The 22,068-nt window shown below is 41.4% G+C and overlaps 1 protein-coding gene across 3 annotated transcripts in view; it reads right to left on the bottom strand.

Moving 5' to 3' along the window:
- ZNF236 (zinc finger protein 236) overlaps nucleotides 1-22,068 on the bottom strand; it is a 141,847-nt gene that overhangs the window by 72,041 nt on the left and 47,738 nt on the right. For all 3 annotated transcript variants that reach the window (XM_083187759.1, XM_083187761.1, XM_083187760.1), the window contains exons 10-14: nucleotides 18,172-18,385; nucleotides 17,655-17,933; nucleotides 16,018-16,221; nucleotides 8,775-8,919; nucleotides 6,615-6,875 (exon numbers count right to left, since the gene is read on the bottom strand). In XM_083187759.1, coding sequence (XP_083043885.1) covers nucleotides 6,615-6,875; nucleotides 8,775-8,919; nucleotides 16,018-16,221; nucleotides 17,655-17,933; nucleotides 18,172-18,385 — 1,103 coding nt within the window. The remainder of the gene's footprint in view (nucleotides 1-6,614; nucleotides 6,876-8,774; nucleotides 8,920-16,017; nucleotides 16,222-17,654; nucleotides 17,934-18,171; nucleotides 18,386-22,068) is intronic.

Genomic DNA, 22,068 nt, shown 5'->3' with positions numbered 1-22,068 from the left:
AAGATGGATGACTTCACCACGTGTTGTGCTCATATATATTAATCATATATATATATATACCCAAATTTAATCCAAAGGAAAAGAGATATGCGTACCAAAACTTACAGTAATGTAAGTTTTTCACCACCTATAGCGGTTTCTTTAGCTCTTTAGCTCTGAGTGGTAATCCGTTTGTGGGGATATTTCTCCTCCCAGGTATATTTTAACCAGAAAAAGATTTTGCTCCCTTTTTCTTTATAAAAAAGATTCTTTATTGTACCATTAAATAGATCAAATGTCCTCCATCCCAACAATGGAAGGATCACAGATAGTTCCAAATTTGTCCACAAGTATCCATAGTAAACCAGAAAAAATACAAAAAAAAAATAAATTAAAAAAGTCCAAAAATAAAATTTTAAAAAATACATACAATATATCCAAAGTGTCTCCGGAAAAGAAGGTGATGGCTGCTCACTCTCCACAGAAATAGTCGACACGTTTCGGTGTCTAGGAACACCTTTTTCAAGACATGTCTGTGGAGGGTGAGAGTCCATCTTTTATACCTAGAGCAGCCAATCATAGTTCACAGGAAGTGAGGTTTCACAATGTACTTCCTTTTTTATGAAATTACATTAAAAGCAGATTTACAAGGTTCATATATTCATACACAATAATTTTTTATGCCATGTGTGATTTGAAAACCACATTTAGTTCATAATTCCAGCAAATATATTGTCCGATTGAAGAATGGTATACACGGTCACCATGACAACCTATTGGTCACTTCCGGGATTCGTATCAGGCGGCTCCGTTTGTCAAATAAATGGAATCAGGGATAGAAGCGGGCCGATGCAGGTATTCATATCAGGTATAGTCATCGCAGGTGTAGGCGATCGTCGCTGTTGTTGCTTTGGATTTAAGCAAAGCATAACTGTGTGTATAGCTCCCTGGCTTCCGGTCGCTGGACCGCAGACTACGGAAGCCTGGAGGGATCAAACGACTGGAGTCGCATGGTGACTTCCGGGAACTGGACCGCAAAACGCGGAACAAGGATGAATCTGTGTTCCACGGAGTACCTGTTGTCATAGCGACGTGTATATCTAAAATTTAAACATAAATTAATGAATATTACATACAAAATGAAGGCAAACATTCGATATTTCCCACTTAAATTAAGCAGCAAGGACATAGAGTGATGTAATGAAACATAAATGAAGCAGAAGAAACATACGTATATGCCAGCGGTATACGGGCTGAAGTGGTACCTATAGAAACCACTTCAGCTCGAAATCGCTGTTTAAACCACCTGGCAATAATGTCTTACAATTGAAAATAAGATTAATTTCTGATTTGGACAGAGCGGAGGTGTTATCATTATGTCTGATGCTCTTATTAACCACTTTTAAACCACAGAAAGACACTATTTCAGTAGGGGAACAATTATGCACTTTTTTTAAATGTGCTGATAGAGCATGGCATTCTAGGCCCTTTTTGATGTTCCTAATGTGCTCTCCCAATCTGGTCTTAAGTGCCCTCGTGGTTCTACCTATGTAATGTTTATTACAGCTGCATTCAATAGTGTATATTATGTTTTTCACATTGCATGTAATAAAGTCTTTTTTGAAACCATTGATCTCATAGTTGGTAATTTTGTTAGTACCTTTGCTCTTGGTGTTTTTACACCCAATGCAACTCCCACAACGGAAGAAACCTTTTGAGGTAATTCTTGACATAGGGTTTTTTTTAATATAATTGCTCCTAACTAAGTTTGATCTAATGTTTGGAGCCTTGCAGTAGATATGCTTGGGTAATTCTGGTATGATGTTTTTCAACACAGGGTTACACAACAAGACTTTCCAATGTTTCTTAAAGATTTTTTCTATCTTTTTGTGTTCCTCAGTGTATGTCGATACAAATGCCAGCGCAAAGGTTTCATTAGAGTTTTTCTTTTTTTCATAGTTTTTATGATTTCTTTTATTTTTAGTGGCTCTATTTCTCCTTCTAATTTGGAGTTGTCATAACAGGACATGATTTTTGTTTTCATCTCCATTGCCTGTTCCAGGAATATTTTATCATCGGAGCAATTTCTCCTTAGGCGCTGAAATTGGCCCTTGGGTATGGAGTTGAGCCATTGACTATGGTGAACTCTGGAAGATGGAATATAAGTGCCCGAGTCTGTGGGCTTACGGAAAATTTTGTGTTTTAATACCCCGTCCTCTATGTATACAGTGATGTCGAGGAAGTTGATGCTTTTATCATCAATTTCAAATGTCAATTTTATATTACGGTCATTATTGTTGAGGAGATCACAGAATAATCCCAAAGTTTCTCTGTCGCCCTCCCAAGGCGAAGGCCCTGTGGTTTGTCTGACAGGGAGAGAAAGTATTTTGAACTCTGTATACCCATATCATCGTTCTATTAACCACAGGGCATTCAAGAATTCATTTTAAATGGTATAGCATTTATTTTACAAAATAATTTTTTCCTTTTTAACGATAATTTCTATAGCCAGCGAACAGGAACAGCGATGGGCAATAGATTCGCCCCAAGCTATGCCAACCTATTCATGGGGGCATGGGAACTCAATACCATCTGGGCAAATAACCCGTTTGGGGCGAATCTGATGTCCTTCGCAAGGTACATAGATGACATTTTTTTGATTTGGGAGGGCGACAGAGAAACTTTGGGATTATTCTGTGATCTCCTCAACAATAATGACCGTAATATAAAATTGACATTTGAAATTGATGATAAAAGCATCAACTTCCTCGACATCACTGTATACATAGAGGACGGGGTATTAAAACACAAACATTTCCGTAAGCCCACAGACTCGGGCACTTATATTCCATCTTCCAGTTGTCACCATAGTCAATGGCTCAACTCCATACCCAAGGGCCAATTTCAGCGCCTAAGGAGAAATTGCTCCGATGATAAAATATTCCTGGAACAGGCAATGGAGATGAAAACAAAATTCATGGCCTGTGGTTATGACAACTCCAAATTAGAAGGAGAAATAGAGCCACTAAAAATAAAAGAAACCATAAATCATAAAACTATGAAAAAAAGAAAAACTCAGACATAATGATAACACCTCCGCTCTGGCCAAATCAGAAATTAATCTTATTTTCAATTGTAAGACATTATTGCCAGGTGGTTTAAACAGCGATTTTGAGCTGAAGTGGTTTCTATAGGTACCACTTCAGCCCGTATACCGCTGGCATATATGTATGTTTCTTCTGCTTCATTTATGTTTCATTACATCACTCTATGTCCTTGCTGCTTAATTTAAGTGGGAAATATTGCATGTTTGCCTTCATTTTGTATGTAATATTCATTAATTTATGTTTAAATTTCAGATATACGCGTCGCTGTGACAACAGGTACTCCGTGGAACACAGATTCATCCTTGTTCCGCATTTTGCGGTCCAATTCCCAGAAGTCACCATGCGACTCCAGTCGTTTGATCCCTCCAGGCTTCCGTAGTCTGCAGTCCAACGACCGGAAGCCAGGGAGCTATACACACGGTTATGCTTTGCTTAAATCCAAAGCAACAACAGCGACGATCGCCTACACTTGCGATGAATATACCTGATATGAACACCCGCATCGGCCCGCTTCTATCCCTGATTCCATTTATTTGACAAACGGAGCCGCCTGATACGAATCCCGGAAGTGACCAATAGGTTGTCATGGCGGCCATGTATACTATTCTTTAATCGGACAATATATTTGCTGGAATTATGGACTAAATGTGGTTTTCAAATCACAAATGGCATAAAAAATTATTGTGTATGAATATATGACCCTTGTAAATCTGCTTTTAATGTAATTTCGTAAAAAAGGAAGTACATTGTGAAACCTCACTTCCTGTAAACTATGATTGGCTGCTTTAGGTATAAAAGATGGACACTCACCCTCCACAGACATGTCTTGAAAAAGGTGTTCCTAGACACCGAAACGCGTCGACTATTTCTGTGGAGAGTGAGCAGCCATCACCTTCACCTGTATGTATTTTTAAAATTTTATTTTTGGACTTTTTTAATTTTTGTATTTTTTTTGTATTTTTTCTGGTTTACTGTGGATACTTGTGGACAAATTTGGAACTCTCTGTGATCCTTCCATTGTTGGGATGGAGGACATTTTATCTATTTTTTCTATGGTACAATAAAGAATCTTTTTTATAAAGAAAAAGGGAGAAAAATCTTTTTCTGGTTAAAATATACCTGGGAGGAGAAATATCCCCACAAACGGATTACCACTCAGAGCTAAAGAAACCGCTGTAGGTGGTGAAAAACTTACATTACTGTAAGTTTTGGTATGCATATCTCTTGTCCTTTGGATTAAATTTGGGTATATATATGATTAATATATATGAGCACAACACGTGGTGAAGTCATCCATCTTCTATAAAAGAAACCTTTTTGGGTGTTCCTCTACACACTAGAGTGTGAGTCACGGTACACCATTAGTACCTCTATTCACCTTTAAATACTTAAAGGCACCTGCATCCTATACTTACCTTCTATATATAGGGGTATAGATAAAGAAATAATACTCATTCACTAATACCATATTTTCATTATTTTTTTTTTTTATTTACTCAACACTTCAATTGAGAGAAATCGGGTTTCACGGTGAAACAGAATCCCACACAGGAAAAGAACACGCTACGGGTACATACCCATTATCCACCCACGTAAGTGCGGTACGCACACTCTTTCAACTTTGTCTAAACAGTTATATCTAAAGATACCTTTATATATGTATCTTGCTCTATCCTCGGGTGAGTAAGGTACGATCACCACTGTTCTCTGTATCTAATTTGCACGGGGTGTTCTTGAAAATTTACAGATCCACTCATTTAACCCCCATCTTTCACTTTCATTTTCACGGAGATAAATAAATTCACCCAGTGGAGAAACACCCAATAGAAAAGCAGAAAATAGAAGAAAAAAGAAAAGGAAAGAAAGAGAAGAGAGAAGAAAATAAACCGCTACGTGCCTGTACTTACCTCATATTGTCTCCTCTTTAAATTGGGATAGAGTCAGTATAACCATTGATCACCTCTTTCTTTTTATGTATAATTGAGAATACCCTTGAAAAGTGTGAAGATACCGGAAGATAAAGACCTTCAGACTCACCTCATTCAAGTATTGCGCCAGAGACTTGGAAATCCCCATTGTTGTATGTTTGGTATTTGGAGGGTTATTGGGTGATTACCAGGGTAAAGTACAGTTCTCAGGCAGCAGTGCGCCAGTTCAGGTCATATCCTAAACCCTGTTTGCAGTAATATCCAGTACCCATCCACCAGCTACATCAGAGGCTTGAACCAGATACATCCATTGAAAGTGTGTTAAGGCTAATTCACACTTTGGGATATAGTACACCTGAGAAATGTGATTCCTATCTCTCACTGATTCTGGATATAGTGACCCTGCGCTAAAGTGTCCAGGATTCCCTTTTCAATATTCCCGGCATCTTCTAACATATTCTCACCCGCAATAATAACTAGCACCTTGCGCTACAAGACTCAGACACTGCACGGTCCAGAAAACACAGGTGTGTTCAGGGGAAAGGCCGCAGAGGCTGTGTGATGTCACACGCAGCCACTGCAACCCCAAACATAGTCCGCCTGGCTTCACAGATAGGAAGTAGGTAATGTGCAAGCTCTACTATAGAGAAACTATACAGTTTTAACTGGCAGAATTGCATTGATTCCATCACTACCGTTTGTTGCTGTATTATTTATAATGCAGCTCTATTTAAAAATTGGGCATTCATGGCCTCTGCTAAGATGATACGGAAACTTGGCTCTGTGAAGATGGTGCAAACTGCAATATTACTACAATATTAGGAAAGTGCAGAGATGAGCCACACCACCCTTCTTATTTTCCTTGCTACATAAACCTTGCATTCTCTACTTTGCCTATTTCAGCGGCTACAATAATCAGTGGCAAAACATGTTGGTGGTGAGTTCAGGAGGAAAATATATATTTCGGGCCCCCCTCCTCCACTCCAACTCTAGTTCACAATGTGCAACACAGCAATGGGTGAAAGAAAAGCAGTGGGTGAAATGGAAAAACAGTGGGTGACAGGGGGCAGCAGTGGACCCCTTAGTCCTAGGGGCCACAGTGCACTGCACCTGCTGCACCAATGGTAGTTCTGCCTCTGATACTAACTTAAATATTAAAGACTGCCCACTATTCACTAGGGAGACCGTTCTCTGTGAATGACTTCCTGTAAGTGAACAAGCTACACTACATGTAGTCACATCGGGAACAAGCCACGCACATACTGTATGTTGTAGTTGGCCACCTCTTCTTGGACTTCCAGGTTTGTGCAGCAGAATCAAATTAATTGAAAATGTCAACACACGAGTTCGTAAAAATTCTTAATTTCCATCGACAGACTAAGCGTTTAGAATGTGTGCCTCGGTGTCATAAAGCTTTGCCAATTTTTCTAATAAAAATCTATTGTTATTTGAGAAGAATGAATTACTACATAGTAATAATATCACAATGGTGCTATTACTATGGACGGTGGTGTACTGAGGAGCAGGGGACTGTACCATACCCATCGCAAATGATCACAACAATAAAATACAAATATTGCACAACATGCACTTCATTTACCTGTGGGTCTTCATGTGCTTTTTGCAGTTTAAGGAGGTTTTAAATGTTTTCTGACAATAAGGGCACATATATGGTCGCAAGTCATTATGAATTCCCATGTGACGTCGGAGGCTTCCACTAGTAGTAAAAGCTCCATTACATATAGGACACTTGTGGGATCTTAATCCTGTGTGAGTTCTAATATGTGCTTTTAAGACACCAGATGATGCAAATCCTCTCCCACACTGGGTACATTTAAAGGGTTTTTCACCGGTATGAGACCTAACAAAAAAAAAGTAAAAGAGAATATATAGTTGTATTAAACTCCACATATTACAAAAGGGAAAAGCAAGAAAATCAGCTATCCTTTTAAAAGATGTCACTCTGTATAAAATATTTATAAATTAAATGTGCATGTAAAAATAATCAATATAAAATAAAACTAATTTGGTCCACAAATAGAGCAGGGCATAAGGTAGTTACAATAGGTCCTGAGACCGCGGTGTTGAGGGGGGGTGTATCCCCTGTAAAAGAGCAACAGTGATAGCATTGTGTGGTGATGCAGCAGGTGGCATCTTTTACGGTACTTGTGGATTATCACGGCTCCCATCGCATGCCATATAAAGTGGCATGCGATGGCATGCGATTTTTGCAGGTTTTTTTTACCAATTTTTTTTTACAAAATCACATGCGATCGCATGTGTTTTTTAACAGAAAAGCATCCAAATGCATTGAAATATCAAACATGTTCAATGGCCCCCAAATGTCATTTTTGAGGCTGTACCACCCCCACTATCAACGTGAACCTGAAGCGTGGCGAGCGGCGGCGGTACGTGTCCTACGACCTTTTCTTCCCCCCACTATCCACGTCGGCGTGGAGTTGAGAATAGAAAGTGTGGCGAGCGCAGCGAGCCACTGAGCTCGAAGCGTGGCGAGTGCAGCGAGCCCCGCGAGGGGACGCGGACACCTGTGAAGCCCGTGAGGGGACGCGTATACCTGTGAAGGTATCCGTGTCCGCTCGCCACGCTTCGGGCTCGGTGGCTCGCTGTGCTCGCCACACTTTCTATTCTCAACTCCACGCCGACGTTGATAGTGGGGGTATGAAAAGGTCGTAGGACGCGTACTGCTGCGCTCGCCACGCTTCGGGTTCGCGTTGATAGTGGGGGTGGTACAGCCTCAAAAATTACATTTGGGGGCCATTGAACATGTTTGATACTAATTTCAATGCATTTGGATGCTTTTCTGTTAAAAAACGCATGCGATGCGATTTTTTGCTATGCGATGCACATCGTGGGAGCCGTGATTATCAACAAGTACCTCTTTTACAAGTGAGCTGCTTCATTGGATCAAAACTTTTTGATCTAATGATCCACCCCCCTCTCTGCACACAAAAAAGATTTGGATTGTCAATCAATGACAGTCTGATGCCGGCCTTTGTCCTATACCGCAGGATCCATTCGAACAGGTTCTGCACATACCCAAAATATAAAAAATAGGTACTTTGCAACTATAGGTGCACCTTTATTTACAATGATTAATCAGGGCCATTTGTCTACAGATCAGGGTAATATAGGAGTGCGTATATATTTTTATTAACATTTATTTATATGGTGCAAGCATTCCAAGTGTGTTACACATGCTCATTATCACCTTATTCTTGGAAACATCTGCTTGAGCTTGGATTTTGGTTTTCTTCTTGGTATTTCTCAACACATAACTATCATTTATAGACAATCTTGAAATAGATATTACACAATTCAAATCTGGAATTCTCCTCTCTCAAAGTGAGCAGAACAAACATAGGGCTATATATTATATAGAACCAGATCTTAATGCTGTATCATTTTACAGACAGAACAACACTGTAAATGACATTTTGCTTGGAAACCGTCATGCTGCCATCTATTAACACTGCTCTGGAAATGAGTTTGAACACATTGTGAAATCTCATTTTTTCATTAAATTGATTTGAAAGTGTTACATAGCCACAGTATCACATATGAAAACAATATTACAAGGCAAATAAAACCCTGGCAGTACAATCGATATCTTCGGGGAAGAGGGGAAATTTATATCCGCCTGCATTAGACTCTAAACAAGTTTTGTGTGTGTGTGTGTGTGTGTGTGTGTAATATGCACACAATTCTGGGGACAATATGGTGTCCCTACTTTTCCCATTACCTGATATGTTGTTTGAGATGACAAGATTTCTTATAAGCTCGATGACAGTAATAACATTTGTACGGCCGATCAACCTCATGTGTGTAACTATTAATGAAGTAGCTCTGAAAAAATTGGCTATTCCTTGGGATAGGCTGGATGAGACCTAAATAAAGGGGAAAACAAAGTTGTTTGTATGACAAAAGTTAATAGCCTCTAAATAGCTTGTGCTCTTTCAGCAGACATTGCAATAAAATGCTATTAGGTATGTTAACAGCAATTCCAAAATTAGGACACTGAAATCTATGGTTCAATAGCACAGTGATGTCTGAGTCTATTTGTTTAACCATTTCATCACAATATCGTTTCCTCTTGGACCCACCGCTGTCTTACTGCTAATTTTGGAATCTGTTGTTAAAGGCAATATCAGCTCACTACAGAAAGCAAACGGTAGTTAATTAACAGGTTAATCTTTAATAAAATCTAACAGACATACAGATATTATTCTGTAATACACTCTAGCCCTACCCCACAGGCAAGTACAGTACATGTCTATTGACTGCAAACTTACTGCTAGAAACCAACATGGTCATTTCTTTATACCATGGGTCTTCAAACTGTGGCCCTCCAGATGTTGTGAAACTACAAATCCCAGCATGCCTTGCCACAGTTTTGCTATAAGGGAGTGTTAAAACTGTGACAAGGTATGCTGGGATTTGTAGTTTCACAACATCTGGAGGGCCACAGTTTGAAGACCCATGCTTTATACATATATATGTGTGTATGAAGAACACACAACTGCATTACATACAGAACATGTTGAGTATCCCATTTTGGATAATGGATTATTCTGTATTTTGGAATAATTTTATATTTCAATGAGGTGGTATGCAGTCATTAGATCTACAGCAGTGGTCGCCAACCAGTAGCTCACGGCAGCAAATAAGGTGGCTCAACTGCCCGCCCGCCCCTCCATTATATGCCGCCGCTTCCCTTCCAAGTTCTCCCTCTGAGCCTGAGGGGAGGAGAGCTCATCGTGCATCTCTCCTACCCCTCACTGTGCATCCCTGTGATTCGACCACCCGTCCGCCAATCAGAGCTCACGGGCCAGCAGCCAATCAGGAGCCGGCCCGAGAGCTTTGATTGGCGGATGGCCCAGTCACAGGGAAGTGGTCGGCTGCATCACCCGCCAGCCCATTACATCCCATGTAGCTGCCCACATAACCCCCTCCCCCCTGCCGTGGAGCGACACGGCCGCCACATCACACAGCCCACCCCACCCCCCCTGGCTGTGCACTCCTCTCCTGGGTAAAACAGACAGCGACAGCAGAGCGCTGCAGGGGACGCCGGACTGTCCTCTCCCCGGCAGCAGCTGCAACAACGGGGAGGCATACCAGTTGTGTCACCCAGAACAGCAGCTGCTGGACTTACCCCCAAATTTGATGAAAAATGAATGCGGGACATGTGGTCATACGCCAAGGGACCTAGCCCCCTTTTTCATGGTAAGTCCTGGGACCAGTATTAAGATGTTGGGAAGTTTGTGTTATTCATGGAGATAATTACTGTGGTAGCAGATACCACAGTAAAGGAACCACCCTTTGCTACTACCAGTCTGAATCTTCCTATATGGGATGTGGTGAATATCCCGGTGGTCAGAATGCTGGTGCCAGAATCCTGACATTGGCACTGGGGTATAGGCACTGTCAGAGGTCTTAGGCTGGTGGGGGGGGGGGGGGGGGGGGGGGGCGCTTGAGGATAGGTTTAGGCTGCGGGGAGGGAGGGTTAGGCTGCAGGGTATGAAGGTTAGGCACTAGCAATGAGAGTTAGGGTTAGAGGGTGGCAGGAGGAATGTATGTATACTTATTGGACCCTTATCAGGTTTCCCACCTACAGGATGCTGGCGTCCATATTCTCATCTCTGGTAGCCCCACCACCAGCCAATCCCAAATCATGTAGGATTCAATGTGGAAAAAAAAAAATGGTTGCAAAAAGGTGCCAGACCCCATGGGGAAGGGGATTGAGAGACCATGCTGGCAGTGAAATGGTATAAACCGCGCCCAGCCTGAAACACTTAGTGGCCTCCCATCCCCAGCAGCCATCTAATACAGCAGCCAGCCACCTTCAAAAATGCAGTTGTGTCACAACTACACCAAAAGTTGCTGGTGGATTCGCCACCTACACCAAAAGACATCTGGGAGTTGTATGCTAAGGCACTTTAAGCCACGGTGTTCATTGTGCAGCCCTCCCCTACAGGGTTTCCCAAAGGGGAACTTCAAAAAGATTGCAGATATGTTCTAAAGAGATAACAGATTTTTACATACTGCTTTTACTCGAACCTTTTATGTGTTTTCTGTCATTGTACATCACACTTGCTAAAAATAACACATACAAATATAGGTGTATTCTGCTATTGTGGGAGTACCGATGTTGTTTCAACAGTGGAGATAACATGACTTTAGCCTGGGCGTACAGCTTTAAGATGGAAACAAATGTACATTTTGTGGTATGGTATCAAGAAAAGAATACTGTATTATCAAGTCTTTTGTTATATGCAATAGCACGGTTCACAACATGAATCATTATAGTTGCAAACGTTTGTAATTGATCCCAACTCAAATAAACCAATCCATGATTTAAAGACATAATATAATCTGGCTGTGTCTGACAGTTCCTGCCAGATCTAGGTGTTCAATACTGTACCTATAGTCTAATTTCTTTCTAATTGGCTGCTGTTTCCTTGGTTTATTGCATGTCTCTAGGGGCAGATTAAACAACCAGTGATATTGTTGTTATCACTCATTACTAAATCTTAAATGCTGCTCCAACCAATCAGCCCCTGTTATTTTTCAAACACAACAGTTAAGATCGGATTGGCTGGAGCACCATTAGTAAGGATTGATAACAGGAACATAACTAATAGTTATGTTACAGTTATGTATAGTTAATGTAGTGTACACATGGTGCGATAGCCTTGCTATTCGATTAGGATCAAATTGCACGGCAAGCCAAACCACAGGCATTCGATTTTGACTATATAGTACAGATCTGTACTAATACAGTCATGGCTGCACTGTCTATGTGGCTATTGGGTTTCAGCTAAACTGCAGTACGCATCAGCATCAAATCAATATCAAAAGTTTAAAACCATGTTCGATCTCCATTTGATCTCTATGCGATATTGATTTGATTTTCACGATTTAGTAAATGGTAAATCTCACCGTGTGTACACAGCAAAAGTCTCTTGGTACCTGGACCCCCTCATTTAGCTTCATACCAAGTTGTTTTTGCATTGCTCAGACTTTCTATTGCTTGGTCTTCTTATGTGGTCAATTCACTCAAGTATCCTTTCAGCAGTATTGCCTTTTCCTGTTATATGAGGGGTGATTCAGACCGGCTCGCTACAGGCTGAATTTGCTCCCCTGTCCCGTGGTGTGGGTTTGCGCATGTGCAAACTCCCAGCACGAACGGCTTTTGATGTTCGCTGGATAGTGGGTGGAATGGGTGCGGCCATTAGGCGAAAGCAGGGGAACACCCAGCGTTTCATTGGCATGCCGTTTGGCGGGTAGAGTTTTCTTGCTGGCTAGGCTTTGAATACACACAGCTTAGTGATCAGGTCTGAATCAGGCCCATAGCTGACAGTCTCACTTCATACAGCTGCTCTATACCAAGACTCATATTTCTTGTTCTATAGGACACACGTTATAAATAATATTTATGACATTTTGGTTGTGGTGTCAGACCTTACAATAAGTTCATTATAAAGCATGCTACAAAATCCAGTCAGAAGATGAGAAAGAGCGAAGTATGTGTGTTCCATCACCATCTGAGGAAACGAGCAGCATCTCTGAATAAGTCAGGACTTTGGGAAGTGACAGAGCTGTAAATTCTTCTGCCAGTGACAAGAGATGAATTAGCCACTACACCAGAACTTGGGTGGATGATGAACATCCTCCACATAATAGATATATCAATCCTCTGCTATTTTACTACTTGAGGAAAAGGGTTGTTAAATAACATTTATTTGGGCCCTCCATGTTTTTCTTAGACAGCGCAGCAGATTCCGTTGCGCTTTACAATTGTAAACAGAGATAAAACAGCTGGGTAACAACAGACAGACTTGGAGGTAGGAGGGCCCTGCTGCAAGCTTACAATCTATAGGGATATAGGAGGGAAACACAAGGACAGGCACCAGTAATAGCATAGCTCAGAGATGGGCAACACCGGCCCTCCAGATGTTAATGAACTACACATCCCAGGATGCTTTGCATTCATTTTGCTATGTGGCCATGCTGAAACTGATGCAAGACATGCTGGGATGTGTAGTTCATCAACATCTGGAGGGCCGGTGTTGCCCAGCCCTGGCATAGCTTGTTTGTCCAGAAGGGAAGCTTTATAATACATAAGTGCCTCAGAGGGTTATGTGTATGGAACTTAAATATGATAGGCTTGCCTGAAGAGGTTAGTTTGGAGGCTAGCTGAGAGCCTTATTGTGCATGGAAGGGCATTCCATAGGGTGGGAGCAGCCCGATGAAAGTCCTGTAATAGTGAATGGGAGCTGGTGAGAGACCCAGATCTTGTGCAGAGCGGAGTGGTCGAGATGGGAGATATTTTGTGATAAGTAAAGAGAGATACGGTATATGCTGGTGGAATATGGTTCATAGCTTTATATGCTGGCAGAAGGGTTTTATATTGAATACGGTAAAGCACAGGTAACCAATGGTGGGACTGGAAGAGCGGATCAGCAGATGATGAGCATCTTGCTAGGAAGATCAGCCTAGCAGCAGCATTTAGAATGGATTGCAGTGGTGACAGTCTGTTCTTGGGAAGACCAGTTAGGAGACTATTGCAGTAATCAATGTGGGATATAATGAGTGCATGGATAAAAGATTTGGTAGTGTCTTGTGTGAGATAGGGTAGTATTTTGGATATGTTTTTTAGATGCATGTAACATGATTTAGTGACAGATTGAATGTGGGGAACAAAGGACAGTTCAGAGTTGAGGATGACCCTAGGCAACGTGCTTGTGGGGGTAGGGTAAGTTGTTGAGTTGTCGACAGTGATGGAGATATCGGGATGGTAACTGTAACGGGGTGATACAGGCAGTTTTGTGGGTGTGTCTTTCAGTCTGTGGGGTAGTGTGTGCCTGTATGTGTCTAGAGGCAGTGTGTGTGACTATTTTGTCAGCCCCTCGCCCCACCATTTCTGATGGCAATCCTGCACTCATAGCACTGATTTCTGCAAGTACCCTGGAAACTGCGGAGTTGCAGATGACATCTATGAGATACAGTAGATCATTGCTGAAAATAGGGAGTTGCAGTGATGCAGCTGCGCATTACAAGTGGACTCACAGATTTCATGGTGTAAGCAGTCATCAAGCTAATATTTTGAAAGCCACATCGGACTATGTAAAAGTAGCCATGGTGCTGAATTCTCACTGGTGTCATTGGAATAGCAAATGTCAATCATTTATTGTTAATTAATTACTACATCAATACCTTTTTCTAACAACATAAAAGGCTTCATGTACCATGTGTACATAGAGCTACGCCATATTTTATATTGAGCAAATAAATATAATACAGCTCCATTCAAAAAAGGAGCAGGATTGAACTAGGCCCTACATATTCCTTGGTGGACCCCATAAAGAGGCGATCTGGAGGAAATCGACCATAAAATTCATAAGAAGATCAGTATCAACAATTTTGAAATATCATAACTGCACTGTTCGACTCAACTGCCATTGGGCCAGATGTACTACGCTTGAAAAATGATAAAATGAAGAGTGATAAAGTACCAGCCAATCAACTCTTAACTGCCATGCTACAGGCTGAGTATGAAAAAATGAGAGGTAGGAGCTGATTGGTGGTTTATCACTCTCCAATTTAACACTATTCAAGTCTTAGGACATCTCACCCATTATGGTGAAGATGGATGTTTTTATTCCTTTGAGACCAGACTTCACCCCATGAAGGGTATTTGGTTCTTTTGTGAATTTGTTTTGCATTCTTCCTAAATGAAATAAGATTTAACATGAAGGATTTGTATGTTTCTCAGCTTTACTAATTATATAAAAGTAAAAAAAAGACTTTTAAATAGATTTAAAATGAACCAGTCAAATGCAATGAGATTACAGTTTCTTCGAAAACAGATAAGCTTCTTACCTATGAACATTTGTTCAGTCAACAAAATAGATGCCAAGTTTCTTTGTTGAGGTCGGACGCACTCTCTCTCTAAATATATATTATATATATATATATATATATATATATATATATATATATATATTTTAATAGCAAAAAAAACTGCTGCTGTCAGATAGTAGTCGTAACAAATCATATGTGCTACCAGACACAGCAAGATAAAGAGGCCACTTAAATATTACAGTTTACTAAATTATCTTGTTTCCAGAAATAGTCAACATGCAAATGCTTCAAATAAAACAGAACTACAAGACTTTATGGCTTTTCAGTAAAATAGTTTTATATGCCATTGTAAAATCACCCAAAATGTTTTCCTTAATTGTATATTTTACATGTTTACCGAAGTCATGCCGGTCTGTAGGAAAAACAATCGTTTTATTAAAAATGTTGGACTCAAAATCACTTTTCAGCACAAAGAAAACCAACAAAAAAAGGGCATGTACAGTAGGACCTGATGTGAAATTAAGTCAGAAGGAGCAGGTGCTGACGCCAAGCAGGCATCGTCCAGATTATGGGGACGCCCATAAAACTTTGGGGCGTTCCTCTGTTCTGGCCCATTGACCGCCCCCCTCCCTCCCCTACACGTGCGAATGCTTGTGGAAGGCATTTGCACATGCACAAATACGAGCATGTGCAGACCCCCCCACCATTGGAACAGGGACAAATTCCTCATCACTAATCCTATCACTAATCACCCCCATAATGCGTATGAAAGATGATTATGGCCGACTAATTCAATTTTAGCATTCTTGTGTGGCACCTGTGCCATTTATGAATGTTAAATAGCGTAACAAAACCTCATTTTTAGAAACATGGGCCATAAAAAAAAGAATATCAGTTTATCAGGTTGAAAAAATAGGAAGCACCCCCCCCCCCATTTTAAAATTCAGTACATAGAATAAATGTAGACTCAAACTCATACTGACAACACTATCTCACATTTAATAACGTATTAATGCATTGCATTATATTTATATAAAGAATACAGCATGTAGGCATACATAATATTTCAATCTGTTTATTCTTTAGCTTCACATTGGGAATTATGGGTAATGAGCACTTACCCAGATCGGTGATGAGAATGGGCTCCTGCAGTGGGATCTCGGATACAGGAACATTAGTCTTCCCAGCACGTACTTTACCAGGCTTACGTTGATGACGTAATTTTCGTAACTCACACTGTTTAAAATGTGAGGCAATGTGCGTTTTCCTGTGCCCTGAAGTCCGAAACTTTTTTTCACAATGTGGACAAGCGAAAGGTCTGACCCCTGAAAATAAACACATTAATCAATGCAAGAAATGATTTTTTAAGATGGAACATTTTTGTTTATACATTATAATGTTCTGCGTTCACTTAGATATTTTTCCTTTTATAAAATGTAACAATTGAATGTATCCACTTTCTGTAAAAAAAAGACATATCTTTTAACCCATACGTAATTATGTTTGTTTTTTATGTAGCTAGTAAATCAGCAAAAACTAGCATGGGTGGGATTTCACTATGGTGGGGCGCTAGCTAACTGTTCACTGGGCTCCTAAGATTAGCAGTCCAGCGATCAGGTCTGAATTACCCCCCGATATTGCATCGTAATTAGAATGGCGTTTAAAAACATATGAGAAGTCAGATGTCCAAACAGGAAAGAAAGCCTATAAGAGTCCCCTGGGCAAGAATAAACATCTTAAAAAAAAAGACTGTTAACAGTCGAATTGGTTGGAAAGCAACACTGTGATAAGGTGGACAAGAGAGGGGAACCTATTTGCCTTCTGAATAATATCCGGGACAAGTGGTCGTCTGCAACCAGGGTTGCAGTAAGAAATTGTGACAGACAAAGTAAGCAAGACCCCCTCTGCCAGGGCTGAGAGCCCAGCTTTGGCATTCTTCTCTGATGGCAGCCTTCTAACGTCCTGTGGTGGGTTCTGCTGGGTCAGGACAAACCTGCCCTGGTAAGTTTGTCCTGCCCAACAAAACCCACCACTCAAGGGGTAAAAATTGAGACTAGCACTTTATTGGATGATCTACATATTGTGTCTTTCCCATTTATTTTTTCTTGTATACATCATCTAATGAAAAATCCATGAATGTGAATCTTATCCATGGTTTTGGACATCTGAAAGATACCTTGATATGTGTATATTGGCTAGTTTGCTAGTGAGTATGGTACACATTCACTGGTGAACTTACGACTGCACCCGTGGTGAACCCCGAATACTTGTTAAGAAACCTTTACACACACCAGTTTTCATCCTTTAGCGTGAGTGAGGAAATCCACAGATGGAAAGCTACACATGTGTTGACACCTCCTCATCGCCCCTGGTCCATTTTTCTAAGATTCTACTGGCACGAGGATTGAGTGGTGATCCCCATTTTAGGACTCAGCAGAAGAGGAGCGACTGCGCCTTGGGACTGATTTGCTGTTTGTTTGTCTTTTAAATTCATAAAAGGATGTTGATCAGTTGCTTACTCCAACAGAATCACTATATTTCTAAGGTTCAGAGACTATGGGCATCAGAGTGGGTAAGAATTGGTGAAGGTAATCAGGGAAATGCTGCAGTCCTGAGGATAGGACCATCTTGTGAACCAATTGGGAGAGTGTGTCTTAGATAAAAGTATATAGGAGACAGGAATTATTCTTTACTAGTTCTGACATGTTTCATTACAGTACCAATAAACTCAGAAAACAGTCACATCAAATGTACTTACCAGTATGCAACCGGATATGAACCTTTAAACTTCCAGAGGTAGAAAAACACTTCATGCAGAAGTCACATTTAAAAGCTTTGATACCGGTGTGAGTCTTTATGTGAGCAGTGAGAGTGCTTTTCACAGCGAATGCCCTAAAGCATTGCAGACACTTGAACGGCTTCTCATGTGTGTGAATACGAATGTGCCGGACCAAGTCACTGGGCTTCTTAAACTCTTTAGAGCAATATGTACAAACGTGCCACCGGACACCACTTTCTTCTCTGACTGAACCTGAAACTAAAAATTCCATATAAGACATTTTTTTAAAACATGACGAACAATTATTTATTAAAAATAAATAACTAAAACAAATTAACCGTTTAAAATCATAATAATTGAGGATTTACTGAAAGTATGGATTAGGGCTTAGCAAAAATATCTAGGTCTGGTGTATTAAGGTCATATAGGAGTCTATTGGGGACAGGTATGTTATATGAAACATATTTTCTAATAAAAAAAGAACAAAAAGGGTTACCTGCTGCAAATGCAGATTTCTTTTTAAAGATTCTTTTCTCGGATTTCTCCATTGTATCTTGCTCTTCTTGCTCTAGCATTGGTTCTTGGTCATTACATTCAATTTGATCACTTGAAAGACATTCAATTTCTTGAATAGTTGACTTGGCCTGGCTGGCGTCACTAGGGAGTGGAGCAACTGGGATGGATGACAGTCCACTGTTTTCTAAAGCTTGCTGCAGTGTCAAAAAGCAAAACAAAAAACAATGTCATGTGATCAGTAAAGATGCCACACTGCACTGAAGTAAAAGGACCAATGATCATTCAGTACAATGCGAGTTGGTTTAAATAAAAGTGCTGCCAACAATATTTAAAATTTAAAGAGTGTATCTGTACATTTTGAGGTGCATGCACAAGCCGCAACAAACAGATAATACACTCATCATACATGCAGGACTCTGGGAAATAACCACGCTGTATTCAGAGAGCGGTACTTATTTCCTAGCACGGCGCCCATCGCATAGATTGTATGCCTTACTTAAGGCATACAATCAATACAATTGAAATGATTTTTTAATTGTATGGATCTCATCTTATGCATCTCATGGATTTTATGGTTCTCCGCTCGCCCGAAGCGTGGCGAGCAGAGCGAGCCCCGCGAGGGGACACGGACTACTTCACATGTATTCCGCGAAGCGTGGCGAGGGGACGCGGACTACTTCACATGTATTCCGCGTCCCCTCGCCACACTTTGGGCTCGGTGGCTCGCTGCGCTTGCCACACTATGTAAAATCAACTCCACGCCGACGTGGATAGTGGGGGAATGAAAAGGTTGGAGGACGTGTACCGCCGTCGCTCGCCACGCTACGGGTTGGCGTCAATAGTGGGGTGGCATTAACAATGGGGGGGCCATTTCACCCATGAGGGGGGGTTAGCAATTAAAACTGGGGTTTTGGGGGCTGTTTACATTGGAATAAATGTTAAATTGGGTCTCAGGGACCATTTCACATTGATTCCAATGTAAAAATCTCGTCGATTGTATCATCTCATGCATCTTATGCCGCACAAACACATAAGATGCATGCAATGCTTGAGATATCAGCCCGACACATACAGTCTAGATCGTGGGCGCCGTGCTAGGAAATAAGTACCCAGAGAGCTATGTCCATGTTTCAATGATTTACCATTATCACCAGGCGATATATTATATATAATTCTTGTCCCCGGCACTCTGTTGCCCTGGTGCCCTCCAGATGTGGTGTAGATGCCACTATTTATCCTCCTTGTGGCTGGTGGCACTCAGGGACCTAACAAACTATGTAACTTTAGTGGAACATTTTATTCAAGGTTTCGGGTTCTGGAGCCCTTTGCCAGGATACTATGATGCAAAAAAATGTAGGAAAAAAGTGCCAGCCAACTTGTGCCATATGGCACAAAAAGAATATGAGTAGGAGGACACATCTGTACATTTTAGCACAGGATTAGGAAGCCATAATAGGAACACTCAGTTCCCATTCTATGTAATCATAGGGTGAATAGAGCACTCAGATGCTTCTATATTAACCCCTTCCCGACAATTGACGTACATTTACGTCATGGTCGGGAAGTACTTCCCGACACATGGCGTAAATGTACGTCATGGCTTGTAACTGTCACCGCGTCTATAGACGCGGTGACAGTTTCAACATGTCTGCTGTCCCTGACAGCAGACATGTCCGTGCATGCCCAGGGGGGGCTGCGATGCCGCCCCCCCGTCGGCGATCGCTGTGATTGGCTGTTCAGTGTGAACAGCCATTCACAGCGTTTTCCTGTGTCACCGGCGAATAACGTTCGCCGGTGACACGGGATCGGAGGTGATTGGTGCTGTAAAGTACAGCACCAATCACCGCGGGGTGTAAGGGTGACACTGGTGTCACCCCACCTCACCCCGCCCGCCCCCAAAGGCCGTGATTGGTTCGTCGGACCGACGGACCAATCACAGCCAAGGAGGGGGGTTTAAACTAACGGTGACTGCACTGCAGACGCCATTCCGGTCTGGAATTGCGTGCAGTGCGGTCACCGTGCCTAGCTGCCGCAGTATACTGACCTGAACCTTGCCAAATACTTACCTGATCCTTGCAAATACCTTGCCTGATCACTGCTTCATCACTGCTTGTAGTGTGCTGGATGCTTCCTGGATCCTGTTACTTGTGACTTCCTGTGTTGTGAACTTGTGCTGCTGCAGTGTAATAGCGTTAGATAGAGAGAGATAGAGAGAGATAGTGTCAGAGAGTGCTATATTTTGTGCTGCTGCAGTGTGATATAGTTATAGATAGAGACATAGAGAGAGAGAGAGATAGAGAGAGATAGAGAGAGATAGAGAGAGAGAGAGAGATAGAGAGAGATAGAGAGGCCTAGTGACAGAGAGTGCTATATTTTGTGCTGCTGCAGTGTGATAGTTATAGATAGAGAGATAGAGAGAGATAGAGAGAGAGAGATAGAGATAGTGACAGATTGTGCTATATATTTTTTATATAACTGACTGCTGCCCCCCCCTTTTGTGCTGATCAGTATAAATTAACTGATCAGCAACTTTTTGGGGGCGCAGGTTTTTTTTTATATATATATATACCTGTCACTGCTGCTGCTGCAGTGTCAGAGTGATAGATAGTGAGAGATAGAGAGATAGAGAGAGATAGTGACAGAGAGTGATAGAGAGTGCTAAATTTTGTGTCTGCTGCCCCCGCCTTTTGTGCTGATCACTATATCTGAGGTGATCAGCAACTTTTTGGGGGTGCAGAGGTTTTTTTTTTTTATATATATACCTGTCAGTTGCTGCCAGTTGCACTGTCAGTTGCACCAAAGGTTGTGCACCTGCTGCCCCTCACTGGTAATCAGTGTCGCATCACTGATCACCTTTTTTTTTTTTGTGGGTGCTGTGGGGTCTTTTTTTAATTTTTTTTTTTACACACACTGTGATTTTGTGGGTGTCCTGTGGCCACTGTGCGCTGATCAGTGACGTACATCACTGATCAGCTTTTTCGGCACAGGGTTGATCTATTTTTTTTTTTTTTTTTTTATCAAATTCCTGTTGCCTTTGAGCGCTGTTCAGTGACGGACGTTACTGACCAACATCTGTGCTCAATTTTTGGCGCAGGACCTTTTTTTTTTTTTTTAACCCCTTCAATTTTTTTTTTTTTAACCCCTTCAATTTTTTTTTTTGTATAAAGTATTTTTTTTTTCTGCACTACATACACACTACACACTACATACCCCCCGGGTTGAAATAAAGTTTGTACCCCCCCCCTACACTATACACGTGTTGAAACATTTCACTACCAGTAACACAAAAATAAAAATGGCATCCCAAATGTCATCCCAAATGTCATCCCAGTCATCCAGAAGAATGTATTCAGCGGAGGAGGCATATGCCATGCTTGCTTCTGACTCTGACACAGCCAGTGATGCAAGCGGGGAATTTGAAGGATTCGCCTTAAGCTCCTCTTCCTCCTCTGGTGATGAGGGACCCCCTCAAAGACGCCCCCGTAGAGCAGCTGAGACCCCCCCCCCCCAATAATTGATCTCGTATGGACCCCACCACCAGACAATTTTGAGCCCCAGGTTCCTGAGTTTTTGGCCATGCCAGGAATCCAATTTGATTCCACAGGTCTTAGAGAAATTGACTTTTTCAAATTATTTTTCTCTGATGATTTTATAAATTTAATGGTGGACCAAACTAATTTATATGCCCAGCAGTTTATTGCTCAAAACCCCACGTCATCATTTGCTAGGTGGACCCCTGTTGATGCAGTAGAGATGATGACGTTTTGGGGTCTGGTGTTTCATATGGGCATAGTAAAAAAGCCAGAAATTAGGCAATATTGGAGTACAGATGTTCTGTACAGCACCCCATTTTACCGTATGGCCATGCCCCGGGCTC

This window comes from Crinia signifera, chromosome 5 (genome assembly GCF_055691185.1).
Source record: "Crinia signifera chromosome 5, ASM5569118v1, whole genome shotgun sequence".
NCBI lineage: Eukaryota > Metazoa > Chordata > Amphibia > Anura > Myobatrachidae > Crinia > Crinia signifera.
The sequence above is the reverse complement of the archived record's forward strand: the minus strand, read 5'-3'. Positions and strand labels throughout refer to the sequence as shown.